The 19,149-nt window shown below is 39.4% G+C and overlaps 1 protein-coding gene across 1 annotated transcript; it reads right to left on the reverse strand.

Annotated features, from left to right (window-relative positions):
- Positions 1-298: 298 nt before the first annotated feature.
- On the reverse strand, positions 299-14,458 carry LOC106903283 (plastin-3-like). Its single transcript, XM_014966978.2, has 16 exons — positions 14,324-14,458; positions 10,312-10,378; positions 8,490-8,641; positions 7,235-7,364; positions 7,010-7,142; positions 6,834-6,915; positions 6,590-6,755; positions 6,353-6,492; positions 5,773-5,868; positions 3,482-3,668; positions 3,309-3,387; positions 3,113-3,233; positions 2,900-3,033; positions 2,507-2,630; positions 1,765-1,889; positions 299-1,629 (listed from the first exon to the last, which is right to left on the reverse strand). Exons 2-16 carry the CDS (start codon positions 10,370-10,372, stop codon positions 1,497-1,499), a joined length of 1,863 nt encoding a protein of 620 aa, XP_014822464.2. The 5' UTR covers positions 10,373-10,378; positions 14,324-14,458; the 3' UTR covers positions 299-1,496.
- Between the last annotated feature and the right edge of the window lie 4,691 nt (positions 14,459-19,149).

Raw genomic sequence — 19,149 nt, forward strand, 5'->3', positions numbered from 1 at the left:
GTTTGTTTCATGCTATCTGTTGATTAGCTGAACATGGTAATATTTTGGCATAAAATTGCATGTTCTGAACAAAAACCAATATGTCTGAAACTGATGCTGGATGCACAGAAAATGACCAAATATGTACAATGAATAGAGGAAGAAAATGAGAAATGTGACACCTGTGCCTGATAGAAGTAGTGAATTGTGGTCATTTCTCAAATAAACAATAACAGGTTTACTACGTAAAGGGCATATAACATATTTACATATTCTAGTGGGACATTTATGCACAATAATGCAAAGAAGACTGCAAAGAGAAATGAAAAAAAGGTATTTATTTGAGACAAGAAATCTGATTGTACAGTCATTCTCAATAGAATGTATTTGAAAGCAATTTACATTACATTGAAACGACTGGAAGGCAGGAAACTGTAGTGGATATTAGTGGAGTTTTGAAAAGCTACAGCAGCAGTGGAATGTATGAAGACGTAGCAAAGTGATGAGTTTCACCATTCGTTCGTAATTTGGTTGTGAATCATTTCCCCTTGTTGATATTACACTTATGGTGTGTTAATAAGGGTGAGGATATAATCACAGATTTTGCAGATGTAAAATTAACAATAATTCTGCTTAGACTGACCTGCAGCTTTTATTTATTAACTGTACTGTTGTAATATTCTATGAAAACAGTATCACTTGGAAATCAATCAGGATGAAATAATCTTTCGCTATAAGTACAAGACTTTTCAGTTATCAATATGACTTTTTTTTTATTTAGAAGTCAACAGAAAATACCCAGACTTGATTTTTTTTATGTGATCTTGCTGTCGTTTAAAATACACAATAAAGTACAACTTTTGGATGGATTTGGTTGGATAGTTTCTACTCATCCTACGTTTATCCCAATAAAATTAGGTTTACTAATAAATGACTTTCACCTTACAGACCATCTATGACATAACAAGGCTTCTGTCAGACTGCAAATTTTACAATAAAAGGCATTCTGTGAAGATCAATATGGCTTAATTGTGATAAATGCTTATCCTGTGAACAGGCTGGCACACAGCCGAACTGAGAAAGAAGGACACATGAGGATATCATGGAAAAAAACAGAAAATATAAAGATAAGACGAGAGAGGAGAAAAAACCCCATCGTACAACCGGAAACTGGAAAAGAATCGCCCCGATGTTCCCCATGTGTCACAACTTTCAAATTTAAAGACACTATTTCTACTTTTCTCTACAGGTGAGCAAGTGGTCTCTGAAACAAATAATAAATTTTAAACCTAAATGCTAAAGTCAGGAAGAACGATGTTTGAACCTTTGACGTTTTAGCTTTAGTTTCCTGTTTCTGTTTAAAGACAGGAAGTCAGAACAAACTTCCGTGTTCACTGCCTTTATGTATCAGCAGGTGAAGACAGTCCCTGTGTGTGTGTGTGTGTGTGTGTGTGTGTGTGTGTATGTGCGCGCGCGTGCGTGTGTATGAGTGCGTTTAGATGTGTACGCGCTGCTCTTTAAGCCTTCTTCATCCCCCGCCCCATCAGGCAGGCAAAGATGGTCATCACCATTTTGGGGTTGACTTCTACCAAGTCCTCAGGCAGGGCGTAGACTTTAGCGCCGATCTTCCTCGCCATGGAGATGGCATACCTGGGGCAAGAAAGGTTTAAACAAAGGATTACTATGGTAACGTCTTGCTAAGTAAAAGTAACTATTATCTCCGACAAGGAGAAAAGCAAAGCTTCTTAGCCCCACTACATAATCAGATTTGTTAGAGGTGATTACTTGGCATTGTCCAGTTTATCTTCATCTGAGAGATTGTCTCTTTTCACCAGGGCAAAGTTCACGCTCTGCGGCTGAATGGCATCAATCAGGTCCAGCACTGGAAGGCTGGTGCTAATGGCTTTGTCCTAAACAGACAGGCACACACAGCAAATTAGCAAAACTTCTATTAGCTTCAGGCCGTCCTAATACATGAACATCCGGCTGCTTATTTACTATTGTTGACATTTCCGCTAATCCACTACTGCGCTAATAACAGAGCTAATTTGTTGCTTAGCAATTTAGTGATTTTGCTAACTTTGAAAGTATTTAGCACACTTAGCTTTTAGCTTTTGGCATTAGCTTAAACTAAATAGCATGTTGGTGTAGCACTTTACCATTAGCTTCTACTAAATCCTATGTGGGGGTACCATTTTAACATTAGCAGAACTAGTATTGTGACTCGTGGTTCAGGGATAGCATAACTAACACTTTAGTTAGTGGTGCCCACCACTCGTTGAATCCCTCTAAAAACTTTTAACAAACATTTGGGACATGCTATCGCTGCCTATGGATCTCTGAACCAAACCTTTGAGGAAATTAGATATAGGTTGAGTCTAACTATCAATTATACAACTTCTAAACAATGACACGAGTCTTCCGAGGTTGGTGTTTTATTCCTTGATTCAGCTATTTAAGTTTAATGTCTCACATAAAATCCCAGGAAAACACTGGGAAAGGGACCGTATGGGTTTGTGTCACTTGCCTTAAAAGTTTTGATGGAGGAACTCTTGCCGGCTTCCTTCAGAGCCTTATTGACCCACGAGATGATCAAATCGTCTCCAGCAACTTCACCGTGTCCGAGGTCCTCCAGCACGTTTAAAGTGTACCTGCACCATGTCGGTCATTATTATTAGCCTTCAGTATAACCAATATCACAATGTTTATAAAAAATAAAAATAACACATATTCAAAATGAATCTCAAATTTCCCATAAAGTTCATATGTTGTCAGGGTCGAGGAAGCCTCTGAAAATGCTAATTACTCAGACTCAACGCTGGACAAACAGCACCCACTCCCTCTCCAGAACTGCATAGCAACCCCCATCGTCCTCAGCAGACGCTGACTCTGCGAGCCAGAAAGTGAAAAGTCAAATCACCTCCTCATCAGCTGCCACACCAAAGCAAGGGTGAGAGTCTCATTTCCCTCGTACAGGTCCTGACCTCCGATTCCCACCAGGGAAAAGCTGGCTTTTTTCTTCCCCAGCTCCACAGCGTAGTTACAGTTTTCAATCTGTATAAGAGAAAGACGCAAACACATTCAGATCTACTCCAATTAACAGTCTTAAGTCTTTCTGTATTTCCAAACTGACCTTCTTTAAGTGACCTCCTCCTAGTCCCTTGAAGGGAGGAAGGTTGACTCTGTTGTCCCAGTCTACCTTCACTTTAATCTTTTCATAAAGCTGCAAAATGACCATGGCGTCCTGCAGATCTCTGCATGCAAACACAAACACGTCGATGAGCCAGTGAACAGAAGAACGCCCGCGCGGCAGAAAGAGAGCCACTGACCCATAGATGTAGTGAACGTGTGGACTGACTCCCAGCGAGTTCATCCAGTTCCTGAAGGTTCTCTCCTCTCTCGTCTCACCTAAAACAAAGTCAAGGAGGATAATGAAGCCCACACAAGTCTGGAAATAGGTGGGGGGGAAAAAAGTTTCAAGAAAGTCGTATCCGTGCTTTACTTTCAAGATTCCACTCCTGGTTTTCGGGTTTGGTGAGCGCCGGGTACTTGTTGAAGAGCGTGGCCACGAAGGCCAGGTTGAGTTTGGCGTTTCCTGTCACGATGTCGGTGGCGGTCACAAACTGACGGCAGCCCAGCTGGTCGGCCTGCTTCAGCAGACACTCTGCTCTCTTTTTGAGGTCTTGCTCCTAGAGACCCAAACGCAATGTCATGTTTGAGAGCAAGAAACGTCTCACAAATACCACAAAAGAGCATCTATAACTCTGAATGAATGACTACTACATAGACAAATAACTTTTTAAGATAAAAAAAAAAAAAACATTTCCATTTTTTTGGCTCGTTTATTGTGACAGTTATGACATTCTATTAAGATTGACACAAGAAAGAAAAACAATACTTTGCACTGAGTGGCTGTATCCTAACAGTGAAAATAAGGAAGTCTGTGGATGTTAGCTCCTTCGGTAGTGATAGGACAGTTTTCATTGATGCATATTTGGTGTGTGAATTATTAAAATGTACAGTTCTAATTGTTTCCCGAAAGAGGCTCAAGTATTTTGAAATTTAGCTAATCGCAGGTAGTTAGCTGAATAGCTAACCATCCTATTCAGCTAATACTTTTGGCTACGGTTACAATATTATATCTGTACAAGTTCGACCCAAGTGAAAATTTACAAACTACAACTAAAAGTCAAGTCAAATAAGCTCAAATAAATTCTAATGTTTCTGTTGAAAAAGAAACAAGAATTATGCCAGAAATTTGTTGATGGATACAAAAAGTATATATGTTTCTTTCCAACATGTTGCCAAGCAACATTTTTCCTGATATTATCGGGTGTGTATTTTATCCTTTATGTATGACAAATAAGTTAAGAAAGATGTCTGTAATGTTTTTTTAAGTTTTTGTTGGATCTGACTACAAAGACTGGAAGAAAGAAATAAAGTCCACAAATTGGCTGCGTGGGCTGCACAGTGGCACAGTTGGTAGAGCCTTGCAGCAAGAAGGTTCTGGGTTTGATTCCCGGCCCCGGTCTTTCTGCATGGAGTTTGCATGTTCTCCCTGTGCATGCGTGGGTTTTCTCCGGGTACTCCGGTTTCCTCCCATGGTCCAAAAACATTACTATCAGGTTAATTGGCCTCTTCAAATTGCCCCTAGGTGTGTGTGTGCATGGTTGTTTGTCCTGTGTGTCTCTGTGTTGCCCTGCGACAGACTGGCGACCCGTCCAAGGTGTACCCCGGAACGTTAGCTGGAGATAGGCACCAGCACCCCTCCCGACCCCACTAAGGGACAAGGGTGTAAAGAAAATGGATGGATGGAAATTGCTATGTGTCGATTGATTTGAAATGAAGAAAAGTCTGACTTTTTCTTGCCCTCATGGAATTAAGTTTGAAATCCCCCCATTTTAATTTTGTTTTTCCAAATTGTTTCCCAGGTCTCCTGTGGGAACCTGAGGGTAAACAAAATACAAAAATCCCACTCAGAAAAACAGAGTCAGCCTATGACATGCACTCCAGTCGGAATGATATCCCGAGCTTAAAATAACCCACAGGAAGCAGGAAGAAGATAAACAACTTCCATTCGGCCACGTCAATAAACATCCTAAACTGAGTTTAGTCTGAACTGCAAATAGATTCAAGATTGACTCTGTGACATGACCACCAGTTTCTGTTGTGTTCACCAGTTTAGGGTGATTGATGTTGTAATATCACTAAAGTAAAGGAACAGGGTGTCTGCAGAGATCACCAACACAAATTAAGACGTTTTAAAAACCTTTTAAGACCATTATGAATGGAATTTAAGACCTGTAACATAAAGGAAATGTACATAAATAAATTACAGGGGTTGGCAACAGAAGTGAGCCAATGGTGAGACCAATATTGTTCAGATAACTGACGATAAAATAAATCTGCACTTACCCATGATGGCTGTAGAAAAAAAGCCAGCTAGATTTAACCTCGCTAGCTAGCTGGAAATATTAGCTAGCTAGCTAACTAGCAAGTGTATTAGCATTTGGGTACCACACCTGTGGCTGCTACCGCCTCCAGCCACAGAATGCCACAGTTTAGATGTCTGAGTCTGACTTAAACTTTCACATAACAGTACACTCCATAAAAAAAAAACAAAAAAAAAAACTACAGAATATACAAGATTAAATAGTCTGACCACAATAAAATTTGAGACCAATGTGAATGCATTTAAGGCCAACTTATTTTTTTTCATAAATTGAAGACATTTGAAGAATGCACAAATGCCCCGAGGAAAATGAAAGCAGGCTGCTGAAGCTGCAGACTCACATAAAGACCAGTCATGTCGATCTCAATCCGAGGAACATCCTCTTTGCTACCATCTGGAGCGATCTGCTGCAGCAGGTGGAAATACGCCCTGGAGTCCTGCACAAAAAAGACAGAGAGTTTCACATTGTTAATATGGGAATGTCCTGTGGAGACTGGAATCCAACAGCCATTGGGTGAGATAAGGAGTACACCCTGGACAGGTGACCAGTCCATCACATGGCAACATAGACAAACACAGAACAAACAACCTACTCATACCCAGGGGCAATTTGGAGAGCAAATTGGCAACTGTAGCAGCATTTCCAACAACCAAAAAATTACACAAATTGGAATTATGAAAATAAATCTGCTTCATAGAAACTTGTGTTTTTCAACATTAGCAGAATATCAACAAAGTTTCCTCACACATTTGTAATGAACAGCTAGTTCTACCAACTGTGCAGCTAAAACAGACTCTATTTTAAGACCACCAACACAGAAAGTAGAAAATGGGTGCAAAACTTCTACAGACTCCTTTACCAACCCAACATAAGTGTCGATACATAAAATATCCACAGCCCCCACTGTGACGTCTGCTCACCTTAATGTCTCCAGAAAAGTTCGATATGGTCATGCCTGAATTCTTTAAGTGGAAATTGGCCCACCGCAGCAGCAGTTCTTCAGGACCGAGCTTCATCAGCTCCTCCAGACTCTCCCCATCCTGCAGCAGCGCTGCCAGTGCTGCGAATGCAAAGACATTCAGACCGGAACAAGACACAGAAATGAAACTTTGTATCAAGCGAGTCCAGCGGAGTAGGCGCAGTTGAGTGTACTGCACCTTCGTTGCGACTCAGTTGCATATCGGCAAACAGTCCTATCTTGATGATCTGCCAGAGAAGGCCGAGCACCAGGTGAGGCTTGCCCTCCTTTAGGTCCTGAGCGCCGATGTTGACCACTTGGCAGCCGATGGCTGAAGCTGAGTTCAGAGCCAAGTTCAGGTTCTCCTGTTGGTCCAAAGTCAGAGGGAACTTACTGCGTTACTCAACCAGATTTGGGTGAATATGAATCCGTATGAGTCTTACCTGTGTGGTGAAGGCTGTGAGTTTCTTTTTGTTGATAGTCCTCTCATCGATGGTGTCGGGAACAGACAGGTTGATGAGTTTACTGTGGCAAAAAATGAGAGGAAATGACACCAGGGTTTAGAATATGAAAACGAAGGCTCAATAAGGGAGAAAAGGAAGTGATGGATAAGGTTTACCAAAGCACAATGCCGTCTGCCACAGCTTTAAACAGATGTCCGGTGTTAGCGTCAATGGGCAGGACATGCTTACAGTCCGGGTCCTTCTCCAAAGATGAGTTGATGTAGTTGGCGAAGGCGAAGCGCTCCTGCTCTGAAATGAAAGTCAAATGCTACGTCACTTTACCTGAAGTGTTGTAAAACCAAACGTGCTACAGGCTCAGACCGTTTCAAGCAGATACTAACCAGAGATGGAGTGCGTAGTTCCCTCACTGGAGAGCTCACTGGTGCCTTTGATGGCTACGACACCTTCTTTCTTGCTGAGAGCCTTCCTGAAACCCTGAGCCATTTTGTCATCCTTCATCTCCTGGAAGATCTGAAAGGTCAGAGGAAAGATGGGTCCAAGAAGTTAGAGTGAGGGCTGAAACATACATCAACATACCAATGGTTTATCCATCAGTAAGTGTGACAAAATACCAGGTATAACACAGCACCTTTCAGTTCTACTCACAATACCTACTTACATCTTCAAAGTTTGACCCAGATTTGTTGTTTTATAGCCTGGTAAAAACAAAGCACTTTGTTCTACGCTTTGGTACAGGTACAGAGGTTCTGGACCTGTAGCTACTGAGAAAGGATTACTTACTGGAGGCAAGAGACAACTGGCTCTTACCCAGTGACTAACATTTGGCTGTGATGTCTGTAACGCACAAGCTTACCAGAAATCTCATGCGCTGTAATCAAACGCGTAGGGAGTAAAGTCACAACATCTTCCTCTTGCTTTGACTTTAATTGCTCCTTATTTGGAAGCGTTGTCAGTGATTTTGTTCATTTTCACTGCTGCCATTGTTAAAACTACAACCCTTTATGTGCATACAACAACTCTAAAATGTTGCATAACATAATTCATGTTTCCTTCTGCTCACTGATAGGCCCAGTTGAAATTCTACCAGAGAAATTGAGTTCAATGAAAGAAATCGGAGACAGAGTACTGAAGAGAGATGAGAATCAAGCAGAATTATGTAGGAGGGCAATGGTGAGGCTATTTGTATATGTCTCTTAAAAAAACAACAACTAAACAACATGTAACAAGACCTGGGTAAGAACCTGTCAAAAATGATGATTTAATCCAAGTTATATTTAAGAAGCAGAAAAGGAAAGAAGGTCATCTATTTTATTATTTTTGCAGAATCTACATTCTGCAAAAATAATCTACAAAGCTCAAACCTGTTAGTTGTAGCTTTGCTTATAATAAATACTTCAGTATGGATACTTATAGTAATGAAATAGACTATGAATGATAAGAAGAGAAGTGTAGATAAGCGTCATTTAGTACTAAATTACCCTAAATATGGCAACAAAAGAGAAAAACTGGTGAATTTTCTGCCCATTATCATTCAAATTTAAAGTGAATAAAACCACCAAGTTTAGTTAGTTAGTTAGTTAGTTAGTTAGTTAGTTAGCTAGTTAGTTAGTTAGTTAGTTAGCTAGCGTTACCTACAGCCGTGAACTCCTCAAAGTTGATGCGGCTGTCTTTGTCCCGGTCCAGTTTCTGGAGCAGCTCCCGGATCTGGTATCCAGGCAACGGACAGCCCACCTCCCGGAACAGGTCGCCCAGCTCTGAGGCGCAGATGAAGCCGCTGTGGTCCACATCTAGACAGGGTAAAGGTTGGGGGAGGAAACGGAGGTTTAATTCAGGTGGTCTCTATTTCTCACAAATGCTGCTGGAACCTTCCAGATAAAATGGCGGCAGTCACTGTGTTTGTCAAAAGATGAGACCTCAATAAAGTTGTCAGCATCGAACGGTAGATTAGAACTTCATACAAACCCAAAGGATAAGTTCTTTTAGCCAATATCCATTGGTATCTTGTACTTATCTTGCTACTACCCACAATGATGATGGTAAAACCTAGGTCTCTATGACGACCGTTGCACGGTATTAACATGCATACCGGTCCTCTAAGAAAGAGGTTTTTCTTTCCACTGGAAATGTCTGAAGTCAACTGAGACTTTAACTGGAACTGTGATCAGATTAGTTAAAGATTGAGATATTCATGCCTTTTTGTCCTAAAGGATTCCCTCTGGAAATCCTGTTGGACCACACTGCATGATCACCTCTTCAATGTACAGTGAGATTTTTAATACAAATCCAGTAAGTGGAAAATTATTTTAGGGTTCCAACCCATTTTTATCAGAGTAGAATCAGCAATCGATTCCACACATGTTGCATCAGCTGTAACATGATGATGTAGGGGTGGGAGATATGAACCTAGGATTATATTGTGATATTTTGTGGTACTATTGTAATAATGAAAAAGATTCTGTTAAAAAACACTATTTCTTACTCTTTTTAAGTAACTGTATGGCTAACTGCATAGCACAGCATTCATAGCACCACAAACACATAATGTTCTTAAAAATTATTCCCATTTACACTAGGCTTCTTCAGGACGCAACATACTTTAAAAAGTGATTGTTATCACAAAGCTGCACAGTAACTGTCATGATTGCAGCCCTGCAGCCCTACCCTGAGTGTGCTGATTACTCATTACCCTCACCTGCACTGTGCTGCTCCCTATTTAAACAGCTGCTCATCACCAGCTCAGTGTGAGATTGTCTGTTGCCACAGTCACAGCTTTCAAGCCGTGTTCCATGTTCATGAGTCTTTCTTATTCTGTCTGTTTTTTTTTACCACAGATTTTGGCCTTTTCCTTCTGCTGTTGAAGATTTTTGACCTCCTGTTGCTGAACCCTGCCTGCCTCTGACCCTACCTCCAGTTTTCTGTCTGTTGGATGTACATTGCCTGAGAAGCCCCCGTGCATGACCCTGGATTGTTCAACGACTAAGTCTCTGGTTTGTGGATTTTGTCCCAGTCATCCGGTTGTCCCCACGGCCCATTCACCCTACCCTCCCCTAGCTGGCTTCCCAACCCCTGTGGTTTCCCCATTCCTCAGTCACCAGTGTGACCACACCCTGTGGAGCCCCTTCTTCACCCTTATTTTGTAATAAACTTTTTGTGAATTTGAACACTTGTCTTGGCTGCGTTTTGGGTTCTGGCTGATTTTGCTTGTACATTACAGTAACAACATTTAATGATATTTTAAATTTACTGATATTAATTAATACTTCTGTGGAACAACCACTGGAGAAAGTAACAAAGATAGCTTAATGTCAGTTTTATTTTGATTTTTTTAACTTAACATCAGTAACTCAAATGTATCATGACAATGATAAATTCTTATCGTGAGAAAAAAGTTTCCATGATAAATGATAAACGATACGGTAAACGCTCTTATATCTGTAAGATCTGAGAGAGAACTCACCGACTTTCTGGAAGCCTTCCCTGATCTCCTCCAGCTCCTCGGCGCTCACCTTCCCAGACATGCTGACCTGAGGGAGAGACAGATGTTCAAGAAGCTGACTGCCGCACTCTGACTTCTCTTCCTGTTAGTGGATCACTTCATGGCGGCGCAAATTCATCTGTGACAAAGCCGGACGGAACCGATTCCCTGATATTCTAAGGTTTTAATGCAGCCTTTATCAGAAGCTTTCTAATGGAAGCTACAGAAATGGATTATTATAGCTTGTGTTAGTGTTTATCTATCATTGTTCCTCTATTAGGTAGCTCCATCTGATCTCATCGATATTTGATCGTTGTAGACCGAGTTGTTTTGATGCATCTTCTACTGCAAGATATTCACTCTTACTGAGCTAAGAGCTATCTTATTACATGAAAGCTTAGTGTTCCAGAAAGTATTACTGTGGATGCCCAGTTCCAGAAACAGGAGGGCAGTGAGATGGCCCCGTCCTGAATTTGATTTAGTTGGGGTTCGATTTGAGAGCTGTTAGCTGCAGAGAGCAGAGCAGCGACTGTGATAGAGACAGAGAGGAGATGAAATGAGATTTCTCTGATAACAAACACTGCCTGTTAGCAAAAGAAGATATCTCACAGTCACAGTTTGTCACTGTTCAAAATAAGAAATGTTACTATTATTATAGTGGTATAATAATAAGATATAGGCGCTTTTATTTAAGTCAATAATTCCTTAATATTGATAAAAAGTAGTAGTTATGAGTGAAATAATCATACAGTGGAACAAGTATTTTTTCATCAATATTAAGGAGTTAGTGACTTAAAATGAGCTCCTAGATCTTCTAAGTTTTGTCTTATGTCAAGGATGCTGAGATAGTTACACTAGAAACTAAACCAAAAGTAGTTGGTAAGATTTTGCTTTTGAAGTACAGCCATTAACAAACATCTTTATATGACCTTAAACCATTGCAAAACGCTATCCATGAACTTTGTTTCACTTTCCATGCCTGTTAATTGTATTTCTGATGTTTGTTTAGATGGCTTCAGTCTTATCAGCCTTTAAAAAACAAAGTTTTCTACCAACCGTGCTTCAGTTTGTACAAAGTTTATTCCTTTCCTATGTATGGGATAAGGTAGGAATGTGTAAGTATTAATTGGTGAATTGACCAAGATCTTTTGAACCAGTTGACTTTTATCAAACCTGACAGACATGAAATCAAACCAAGATAACTCCAGTTGACTTCTTACTGTGCAAACACCAACAAACTGGCCCAGATTTTCTTAATTTTGGGTGACTGGTATTTAAATAAGAAACCGATCCTACCCACCAATCTTATCTGCCTCCACAAAGGCCTGAAAATGGCTGTCTGAAAGACTCGCCCACAATAGTCACCCCACTGTTGCAACTTTTCAGACAAACAAATTGGTATCAGCCAAACTCGGAATCTGCAGGTAAGCCCTTTGAAAGGTCAGTTCCAACCAGAAAAATGCAATCGGTGCACCCTAACTCTTAATTGTAGATTTCTTTGATCTGAATCATAAAATCATATGATCGGTCAGTAATGGATTGTTATGAAGCACTTGTTGGGGACAGCACCATTTTCTATCCAATCCAATCTAACTTTACTCGTAAAGCACTTTAAATTACCAAAGTGACCAAAGTGTTGTACAGAATACCTCAAAACATTTAAAACATTACAAATGCCAACATGACACAAAACCATAAAATTCAGAAATAGAAAATTGTTTAGAAACACATTCCCAGCCATGCAATAAAAGACTAGTAAAATAAGCAGAAGCTAATTTGACGTGGTGTCAAATTCGTGACATCAAGTGAAACTCAACAATTCCACTACAAAACATTCAGAGGTCAACATGGAGAAGGAGTGAAATGACCAACATTGTTCAATAATGTCTGCGGGCGGGTCCCATTTATGAGGTCCAATCATCACCATCTGGCCTCCTTTATCTTCAACTTTAACCTCATATTGAACCAAACTCACCTCAAGGTGTTTTCTTTACCACTGCCATTAAAAGTTAGATGAACTTACAATGTTTTTTTCTTTATCTAATGTGTATGTTTAACCGATACAAAGATGACAAATTTCTCCTGGCCATTCTTTTTGTTGGGTGTTCTGTACTCAAATGATGGCTTTATTGTGTGTGTGTATGTATTTACTTTTTCATGATTACATAAAATTTTAACTCCAGTATTTTTATATTAGTATAAAAATGGGTTAATATATGAACTGTCGGACTGAGTGTATTTTGAACGTATGCTAGCTTTGCAACCCAAAGCTTCACCATCAATCTCAAAGGACACCAATTTAAAATGGGTGACCATTTTAGGTGGGTGTGGTCACCTAAAATGGCCCCGCCCCCTAAACCAGCTGCTCTCAACAGATCTGTGAAGACTTGTTGGAGAAAAGGGCGTCTCTTTGCTGTTTTAGTCCAAAGCATGTCAACTACATTCAACATGTCCACATCTAAATCTGCAAAATCCTCCTTTGCATGTTTTAATGAAACCCCAGCCCAACAAACAAACGAGAGATTTCAGTTTGAGGGGAAGCATGCAAACCCGATGGTTTAAATAGTCAAAAAGGAGCACATTATAATAGACGCACGTGCTGGTGGTGAAAGGCATTGGAACATTTCTCAAACCACCTGTGACAAATGCACTATGGTACTGTGAAACCTGGGGGTTGTGTAGCACAGTTAAGCTGTTTCCCAGACTATTTGAATAATGGGTACCGGAGAATTTTTACCACCACAAATACCATACAGACAGTAGTGGGTATGTTACTCTTGGCAGCTACAAACTACTGCCATAGCAAGCCAAAATGAGCAGCGGAATAAACTGAATAAATAGAGTCAATCAAAGGAGAAATGGAGCGGATGGATCATGACTACAAGAAAAAAAAAAGAAGAAAAAATAAATATTGAATGTTATTTGATAGAGTAAGAAGTGATGAAAAAATGACAAGATAATTTTCTCATCTCATGCATTTGTTTGTAAACAAATGCATTGTTTACAGACTAACAATGCATTTGTCTGTAAATGCATTGTTGTTGCATTTGCAGACAAAAAAATGAGGAGCTCTTAGTTTAATTAAATCTTTAAATAAAGAATGATGCAAAGTAACACATAAAAAAGAAAGGTGGCAGGAACAAATATGTTTACACTTCTGCCAACCTTCTTTTCAAACAAATAGCTATCTAAATATATATTTTGGTGTTTGAATTGTGAATGTGAATATGTTTGAACGAGAAAATCTGCTTATTATGCTTATTCCAATCCCTCTCTGATGGATTTGTTCATCTCTGGTATTACATTTATTATTATTATTATTATTATTATTATTATTATTATTATTATTATTATTAATTTATTTATTTTATTAGTGAGTTTATGAAAACTTGTTTCATGGATGCATTCAGAATAGGTGTGCATTTTTACTGCCACAAGATGTCACTGTTTATAGGAAGTATTGTCTTTCACTTCTCTGACATCAGTGACAACAGTACCGCAACAGATTCATTTATCTGACTGAGTCTGACCACACTGGTCAACCAATAGCAAACATGGTCACCAGGACAGTTAAAAACAGTGTGTCTAGAGGAAACAACGAAGTCAGTCTAGATGCAGTTGGCACATTAAGAGTCATCCATCCATCCAGCCAGCCTCTGCACCACCAGCAGCAGCGATGCTCATGACTTTCTTGACTATGGGACATGGCTGTTGCTGGTACCAAAAATTACAGAAAGAGAGAGAAAAAACAAAAACGCTACCACATCACATAAAACCATAATATTAACATTTCGGTTGGGTGTTTATGGTGAAGGTTCACGTAATAGTCTTTTTTTTTTTAAATCATTCTAAATTACATGTGTGACATTGTTAAAATATGTTACATAATTTTAAACTTCAAGCTGCAATAATGATGTTTAAAAAAGATGTGGCGCAGTAATAAAAGCTGTGGGCTATAACATTCAAACGCCCTTAGGAAACATCACGTCCTTACCTGAAGTCCGTTGGAGCAATTTGGTGGAAGCACCCGGAGGAATGGAACCCTCTGTCGGCCTGCCTCTGCCGCTCTGTCCCGTTTTTCACTGCTGACACCGCCCGGTGAGCGGAGCCGCTCCGCCCTCCGCCGCGCCGCTCCGCGCCACCCCTTCCCCTCCGGAGCACATCCCGCCTCCACAGCCATGTCTTACCGCACATCCAAAGGTATCAATAAATTACGGTTTCTAGGAGAATGCTCGCTTCCCCTGGAGGATATTATTTTTTTACTTGTTGCTAAAAATAAAATAAAATAAAATAAAATTATACATCACATATTTGATTGAAAATGCCATTTTATTTTCTGAGGTATGTTTCACAAAGCTATAATATTAAATATTTTTGTGTGTTATGACCAAAAATTCCACATTTCTACAATCTTACCGAGAACAGGTGGTATTCATTATCACGCTAACTCACGCCAAAATATGCTAATGCTAATACTACTGCTAATGTTCGGGCCACTGTTCAACAAATATTCTGAGAAGATATTACGCTTTTTCCAAATTATAATATTTAAAATTATTCATTCAGTGGCCTGTAAAAGTCCTTACCTCGGAATATTTCCACATTTTGTCCCACAGACCGGCACACTTTTGCATTTTATTGGGTTTTTATATGAAAGAACAACACAAATGTGACGTGAAAGGGTTGTATGAGGCCTTAAGCAGAATTTTGCTAAGGGACCCCTTATCAGTTAAGAACTTCACCACCACTAACAGCATTTCAATGTGGATTTGATGGAATCCAATTTTAATTGGCTAAGACAAAAACAATCACCAATTATTATTTTCAGAAATGTATAACAAAGTAAACACAGCAATCGGAAAATGAAGGTTGTTTGTATTTTTATAAAGTAAACCTGCCAATTCCAAAATCTCAACTTTAAATCATTAATAATTAAAAATATTCTAATTTGTCTAAATCAAATGTATTCACATTCTCAATATGTGCATTTTAGATGTATGGTCTGTGTTAACAGGACACACCGCTGGACAAGCATGCCAAATGTGAATACACCATACAAATTCTTTTGATTTTAATTAGTGAAAAAATGAAATCCAAGGAACACTCATCTTCCATTTCACGATTATGCGCTGCTTTGCGTGCGTCCATCATTTAAAAGCCCAATAAGATAAAAAATGTAAACTGTGAAAATATAATTTTGCATATCTTAGAGCAACCTTTTTAATGATGTTCTGAGAATCACTTCTAGCCTCTGTTATTTTTTGAACAATGTTTGGGTCAGGATCTGTTGTTCCCCCTTGAGAGCTCGCCTCCCCCATTAGGATTATTGCCACATCCTATGAGAATCAGAGGATAAGTAAGGCCTTCTAGTTATACACTAACCTACTCACAGTTAGTCACACATGCCACTGCGTTGACCAGCTGCTGCACCCTAAAGTAAGCATTAACTAGAACCTTCTGATTGGTAGATGTTCCATTATCATCTTCTTGCAGAAATACAGACGTGCTGATGTTGTAATTATTTTACATTCCTCAGTGGAAGCATGTTGTAGCAGTAAGTGTCATTTTGCATCTAAGCTGTTAGCGCTGCTAGCCCGTACATGCAGGAATTCCTCCTTCTTCTCCTCCATTCATTCTCCCCATTCTCCTGTTATCTCTCACCTCGTCTTCCTGAAGCGATGTGCTGAATCTTGTCAGAGTGAATACCTCTAATATGAACAAGAAAGAACATTTCTTTAGGGGGCTTTTCTAGAACTTGTTTTTCTGAGAAACAAACGTGGATTGGGACTGAGAGCCACATTGTGCTCGGCAGATAAACCGTCTCGTGAGATTTTGTCACGTGACAGCCGCAACAAATACAGCTGGTGTTACATGGAACTGTGTGAAAATCAAATGGGTGTGTCGGGGGGGAAAACCTTCACAGCATGATGCCACTAACACCTCATTTCTGTTCCGGATTGGAACGGAAATTAGGAAAATTGAAAGGCTGTGTGAATACTTTTGCAACATTGTTTTGTTAAAGGAGGAGTATTATGTAAAATCAATTTTTTTTAAAATAACATGTTTAAAAAGTTATTTCCTCCTCGAAAACATACCTAGAGTGTTCCCTTAATATTTGAAAAATCTTTTAATCTCCCCCACTCAGCTCCTTCAGACTAGCTAGCAGCAATTAGCAAACACCTGGTGGAACTGCTGAGCTGATTATAGGAGCTACTTCCCTGTGAAACACTGGTAAAAACGAAGAGTTGAGGGAGGAGCCATGTTGTAATGACTTCCTGAAGGCGGAGTTTCAGAAAGAGCAGAAGCTTCTTCTTAAAGAGACAGAGGCCCAATTTGAAGGATTTAAATTACAAAGACAAATTTCTTTTACATCATATTTTATATGCGTAGCATTTTCATCACAACTGAAGGTAACAGTTGAGTGGCACTACGGGGCTGGAAAACACATAAAACCATAAAGGCTGTTTACAGAAATATATATATAAAAAAAACAGAATGGATTAACTCAGTACTGTTTGTCAAAATATAAACAGAACCTGAAGAAAATATATATGTATATTTATATATTTTACTCAGAATAATATCTGAAATTACATGACAAACCATAGAGAGGCACTCACTATTTTTAAGCTAGTAAAAAGCCTTCAATCAGTTTCATTTTGTCATTTTACTCTACTGTTATTAAGCTATTCAACCTTTGATTTAAGTACATTTTAGTCTTTAGATGGAGAGTGTTAGGGAGTCTTAAACTGTGATTTTCCACACAAGGAAATTCGGAACCAACAGAGACCTACAGTTCATTCCCTACATTCATGAATATCCTTCTTACAGACGGATAGATATGTAAAGATTTGAGACAGATAATGGTATCTGACTTACTGAGACATGTTTGATACTTGAAATAAACTGAAATTCTCCCCTGCATTGCTAATAAACTAAAGAGAAACGCATCCACTAAATTAGTCCCATTTCTCCACTATAGTTTCCTTTCTTTTTCCGCCAGTCTGTTGCAGACGCGCCGCTGTGCTTTCAGATCAGGTTGCATGACCCAGTTGAGTCTTGAGCCCCGAGTTTGATTCTAGAATACTTTGGTATACAGAGTTGACTCAGTGACTGCAAGGCATCAAGGTCCTGCGGTTGAAAACAAGCCCACATCATCAGCCCTCCACTACCGTGGGTGACAGTCAGTGTCTGTGTTTCCACTTACCAAAGCGAATTTGAATTATGCAGGATAAATTTGCTTTATGGAAACTCACCAAATTCGAAAAAAGTCACTTTTTTTTATAAGAAATGTTTGTGTTGAGATGAGGTGACTTTTCAGACAGATCGAGTTTGGTGTTTGCTTCTCTTTAGTTTCTCAAAGCTGCAGGGGAAACATTTTTTTCACATCAAGCGAGTTTGAAACGAAATAAGAATGATGCGAGCCGTTCCGGTGCGACGGCGTAATAGGACCACGTTAGATAGACGGAAAAAAAAAAGGAGTACATTTTTGACAAAACAATCAGAAATTCAGATTTTTTGGTCAGAATCTTAGAAATGTTTTAGAAAAAACTTGAACGTTTCTGAGCTCCAGAAGTTTCTGAGTTTGTAAAAGTCAATTTTTTAAAAAATTTATTATAATTTTTGTTCGACCTCCTTCTAATAATATTGTTTTTGTTCTCAAAATAAGACTTTATTCTCATATTATTTTAACTTTTCTCATACGACTTTATTCTCATAATTTTATTTGTTCCTAGCATGGACCCAATACTCCGTCATAACTTATTATACCTATATTACAAAAAAATTAAGGACCATTGTTGAAGGTCCAAAGAACCACTTGTGGCTCCGCAGCCGCAGGTTGCAGACCCCTGATCCAGAAACGCAGCTGCAGAAAAACCTTGGGATTTTTCCCTGTCCTGTGTGATGACAGGCAGCTTGTGTGCTAACACCGGTGACAGCAGAGCCAAACAAACTGCAGGTCAATTCACCATTGTTCACCAGTGTGAGAAAGGGAGTGAATGGAAAACAGACGGCCGTGTGGGACCAGCAGCTCACGCATAAGCAAATGTGCAGAAACTGGTGCCGTACCTGAAGCTTGTTCTTTGTCTCTTTAAATGCTGAAACATTTGAATACAGAAAGCAGGCGGGTTTATGTGGTGTGTGTTTACCAATGCAAAGATCAGTCACCCATTAAACTACTGTCTGCTGACACCGAACCTCACCGTACTGTTTGACTTTCACAAGAGTGACGCTTGCACTAATTCTGCCTCTGCCAAATAGTTTAAGCTTGATCAGATTTTCAGTTGACTTTGACTAGGCCAACACAAACAAACATTCACACTTTTCATACTTTCACTTGTACAAATATTCATGAACCACATATCGTTTTCCCTCCACTCCAGAATTATGAACTACTTTGTGTTGGTCTACCACGTAAAGTCACAACATACTCAAGTTTGTGGTTGCAGTGGCTCAGGATGTAAAAACGCAGAAGGTGTTTGGTTAGTTTCGTAAGACAGTTACCTCCAGATTATTACTTTTAAAATATCTTCAGACTGCAAACTGACATCAATAGCAGCATCATGTAAGTTTGATAACATCCAGCTAACTGCTGCCACAGTTGAGCTTTCTTTCAGAAATGTTTTTTGATAAAAAGTCAGAGGAGTTCAAGAGTTTAGTGTTGTGTGTCAGAAGCTAATGTTTGAGTCTATTTATTCCTCCTTCTCCTCTTTTTCCTGCCTGACATTGCTTTGTTTTAATCTAAGCCCCAACAGATAAAAATAAAATAAAAAATCCAGAATACTCAGCCTGCTGCATATTAGCAGCAAATTCAACCTC

Source organism: Poecilia mexicana, unplaced genomic scaffold (genome assembly GCF_051168715.1).
Source record: "Poecilia mexicana isolate PSO_F unplaced genomic scaffold, ASM5116871v1 scaffold_10, whole genome shotgun sequence".
Lineage (NCBI taxonomy): Eukaryota > Metazoa > Chordata > Actinopteri > Cyprinodontiformes > Poeciliidae > Poecilia > Poecilia mexicana.